The sequence below is a fragment of the Sceloporus undulatus genome, chromosome 7 (assembly GCF_019175285.1).
Source record: "Sceloporus undulatus isolate JIND9_A2432 ecotype Alabama chromosome 7, SceUnd_v1.1, whole genome shotgun sequence".
Lineage (NCBI taxonomy): Eukaryota > Metazoa > Chordata > Lepidosauria > Squamata > Phrynosomatidae > Sceloporus > Sceloporus undulatus.
Window position 1 is genome coordinate 17,037,867 of NC_056528.1, and position 4,322 is coordinate 17,042,188.

At 41.9% G+C, this 4,322-nt stretch overlaps 1 protein-coding gene across 1 annotated transcript in view; it reads right to left on the reverse strand.

The window, feature by feature from the left end:
• LMX1B (LIM homeobox transcription factor 1 beta) overlaps window positions 1-4,322 on the reverse strand; it is a 121,812-nt gene that overhangs the window by 115,540 nt on the left and 1,950 nt on the right. Inside the window, exon 2 of the mRNA XM_042477723.1 lies at window positions 541-727. Coding sequence (XP_042333657.1) covers window positions 541-727 — 187 coding nt within the window. The remainder of the gene's footprint in view (window positions 1-540; window positions 728-4,322) is intronic.

Below are 4,322 nucleotides of genomic sequence, written 5' to 3' on the forward strand. Positions count from 1 at the left end.
ATCACATTTCCCTCCCAGTATTGCATAGGATCTGGACTAAGTTGGAAAGGGATTCAGACCTGGAGGGCCACCTGGGAGGGCAAAAAAAAGGACAGCCCCCCCCCCCCCGCTCTGTCCCCTTCTTTCCGAAGAACAACCTCCCCAATATATTGCTTAGGATCGGGACTGAAAACACACCGCAGAAACAGTCCAGTCCGAGACTGTTTTAACTGCCTTGGCTCAGTGCTAAGGAAACCTGGTCTTTTTGTGAAACATTCAGCCTTCTCTGCCTGAGAGCTTTGGTGTCCCAAGAAACTACAAATCCCTAGCACTGAACCGGAGTAGTTAAAGCGGCCTCAAAGTGGATAATTCCTGCAATGTGTTTTGGACCTTAAAAGTCGGGTTTCCCCCCCCGAAGGACGGGGAAACTCCCCTGAGAGTGGCACAGGGGTCCTGTGGGCAAAGCAGATGGGGAACCTTCCTGGAGCATCTAAAAGAGAAACGTTGTGTGTGGAGGTGTGTTTGTGTGGCTGTGTGGTTGTGTGGGTTTTCTCTCCTTACTGTTGGTAGTCTTGCTTGCAGTAGAGCTTGCGATCCCGAAAGTAGCAGCTGGTGGTGAGGGCCTGTTGGCAGACGGCGCAGTGCAGACACTCCTCGTGCCAAGAGGACTCGTTAACGCGCATCAGGAACCGGTCCGAGATCGGGCGCTGGCAGCCCTCGCACACCGCCGGGTGCTGGCACTCCGACCCTGGAGGAAGAAGGGAAGGGAGGAAGGGAGGAAGGAAGAAATGCATCAGAAGGAGGAGAAGACACGTCCAGGGCTCCCTCCGCCTCGCATTCAGGGTCAACCATAGGAGAAATTGGAAGAGAGGGATGTGAAGAAAGAGAGAAAGAAGGAGGCAGGCACTGGATGGAGGGAAGGGAAGAGGGGGGGAAAAGGAGGGAGAAATTAGATGGAGGGAAGGAAAGAAAGGAGGAAACAATGGAAGGGGGAACGTAAGGAAAGAAAGGGATGAATTGGACAAGGGGAGAAAGAGTGGAAGAAAGGAGAGAGAAATTGAATAGGGGAAAGTTAGGAAAGAGATAAGGAGAAAATGGAAGTAAGGGAGGAAAGGAAGAAAGGAGGGAGAAATTGGAAGGGAGGGATGTAAAGAAAGAGAGAAGGAGGGAGACACTGTATGGAGGGAAGGAAAGAGAGAAGAAAGGGAGGGGGAAATTGAATGAGAGGAATGTAAGGAAACGAGGGAGAAACTGGACGGTGGAAGGTAAGGAAAGGGAGGAAGAAAGGAGGGAGGGAGAGATTGGATGGAAGGGAAGGAGAGGAGAAAATCAAAGGGGGAGGTAAGGAAAGAAAGGAAGAAAGGATGGATGGAGAAAGTGAATGGGGGAAAGTTAGGAAAGAGAGAAGGAGAAAATGGGGGAGAAATTAGAGGGAGGGAAGGTAAGGAAAGAGAGAAGGAGAAAATGGAAGGAAAGAGAGGAGGAGAAATTAGGGAGAAGTTAGATGAGTGGAAAGTAAAAAAAGAGAGAAGGAGAAAATGGAAGGGGGAAGTAAGGAAAGATATAAGGAGAAATTGGAGGAAGAAATTGGCTGGAGGGAAGGTAAGGAAAAAGAGAAGGAGAAAATGGAAGGGGGAGGTAAGGAAAGAGAGAAGGAGAAAAGGAGGTAGAAATTGCATGGGGGAATGTAAGGAAAGAGAAGAAGAAAGGAGAGAGAAATTGGGTGGAGGAAAGTAACGAAAGAGAGAAGGAAAAATTTGGAGGCGGGGATGAAGGGTCCACCAGGTGTCCTCCACACAAAGGAGGACCAGGCCTCGCAAAATGGAGGTTTATTTGGGTATCACCAAAGAAAAAGCTACAAAGAGGCAGGGAAAGGGAAATCGGGGAAATTTAAATTCAAACCACTAGGCCCCAATGCCTCTCTCCATAAAAGCCACAAACAGATGTCAATGCAAACTCATGCTTCTCTGAACTTTCTCACAAGGGAGGACATTTTGGCACTCCTCCTGGGCAGAAGGTTGGAATGGAGGACACGTCCTGGAAAAAGAGGACATCTGCTCACCCTGGACATATGTATACTATGTAGTACTACTACTCCTGTTGTGTGCCTTCAAGTCCTTTCCGACTTATGGCGACTCTAAGGCCAATTTATGATGGAATAAGTTGGGCCTAAGTACCCAAAAGGCACCAGGTCCTATTGAGTTTGGAAGCTATGCAGCATCAGGCCTGGTTAGTACTTGGATGGGAGACCGACAACCAATACCAGGAGGTATGTTTCAGAGGAAAGAACTGGCAGAGCCACCTCTGAGTCTTCCTTGCCTATGAAACCCTATGAAACTCATGTCACCAATAAGGAGACTAGAAGACACACAATACTATGGTTTTAGTAATCATTACTCTTGGTGAGTATTAGTACTCACTTACTCATGACTTAGTACTTTGGTGAGTATTTTGTTCCTGTAAGAGGAAGAGAGGATAGCATTTCAAAAGTCTAAAGCCTTCTCTGACTCTCCTTCCTTTATTATTATTCTAATTATTATTATTATTACTACCACTCTTTGGAGAATATTTCCTTCCTTACGAGGAAAGGGGGCTAAAAGCCTTCTCTTGCTTCTTGTCATGAATATTACTACTACTATTAATTACTATTCGTTCCCTACCTTTAGGAGGACTCTTTGTTCCTGAAAAGAAGCAAATTAGTCTTGAGGAACAATGTAGTCCAAGAAACTAAAGTCTCCTCTTACTCTGGGCTCCTATTACTAGTAGTATTAGCAAGTATTCGCTTGCTCTGGGCCCCTATTACTGTACTAGTAGTATCAGCAGTACTATTGCTGTTGCTAGTCATTTAATACTCTTTGGGGGGGGTATTCTGTTTCTGAGGAGGGAAAGCCTCCTTTTGCTGTCTATTCTCCCATTATTAATATTAACAAGTACTGTTTTACTAGCAGTATTAGCATTACTATTGCTGTCCCTAGTCATTTAATACTCTTTGGAGAATATTCTGTTTCTGAGGAAGGAAAAAGAGGACAGTGTTCAAAAGCCTCCTTTTGTTCTCATTCACTCATTATTAATATTAATAAGTACTAGCAATTACTATTATTATTAATCTTATTAATAGCATTGCTATTATTTACTTTACTTTGTAAAGAAAACCAGGAGAAGAAAAGCATGGCAGGCAGGTGAAAATTTGGCCTGTTCACTAGGAAGTAAACCCTGCCTATGAAACCTTTAAAACTACTAATACAACGTCCTTACACCTTTCCCAATATACTCCAGATTTACTCGCTGTAGTATCCAAAAAGTAACTTCCACCCAGTCTAAGCCGTCTAGGGCTAGGACTATCCTAAAAGAGTGGGCATAACGAATTTAAAAATAAACTCATCCTATTAATCCTAATAATTCTAACTAATAACCATTATTGACACGTTTTTTTGTATTCCTCAAAGGAAGGTTCGTCTGAAGGGCCAGGAGAAATAGACACGTGTCTACCTCCCTTTGCCAATTTCCCTCAATTCGGAGTCACTCAGGTTGCTTTCCCATTATTAACTTGGTTACCTAGTAAAATTTATTATTATTATTATTATTGTATTAATTTTTATATTTTAAAATACAAATATATAAACATAACAGAATAAAAACGTATTATTATTATTATTATTCTCTTTCCTTACATTTTCCCATCCAATTTCTCCTTCGTTTCCTTACATTCCTCCCATCCAATTATTATTATTATTATTATTATTATTATTATTATTATTAATTCCAAGCCTGATCATCTCGATTTATTTCTCTTATTTCTGGCCTCAAAAGGTTAAGAGATTTTAAAGACCACTTTTTTGCTCAAATAAAAAAGCAACAACCTACGATTTGGATAGTTTTGATAAATGAATAAAAATGTGCTATTAGGTTACTCTTCTGAGGAAGGAAGATCTATGTCGAGTTGCAGGTTTGTGGGGACACTTTGGACCAAAGTAACTTTGAGAAGAAGGAAGGGAAGGACAAAATAAAGACTGTTGGAAACCCACCCAAAATGGTGCCCAAAGTGGTCTACTTTAGACCCTTTTCAGACGGTGAAAGAAAGGCAGACACGCGTCTCTCCTTTCGGGGGAATTGGCCTTTTAGTCCTGGAAATATTTGGGTTCAGACGACCCTAAAAACCCAAAAGGATATTTGGAGGAAAGAAGGGAAATTCAAGGGGAAAATAAAAATGAATAAAAGCCTAAATCAAACAAGTCTCCAAAGTTTCCAAGCAAAGGAACCAAAGTACATTCCAGAATATATTATTATTATTATTATTATTATTATTATTATTATTATTATTATTATTATTATTATTATTATTA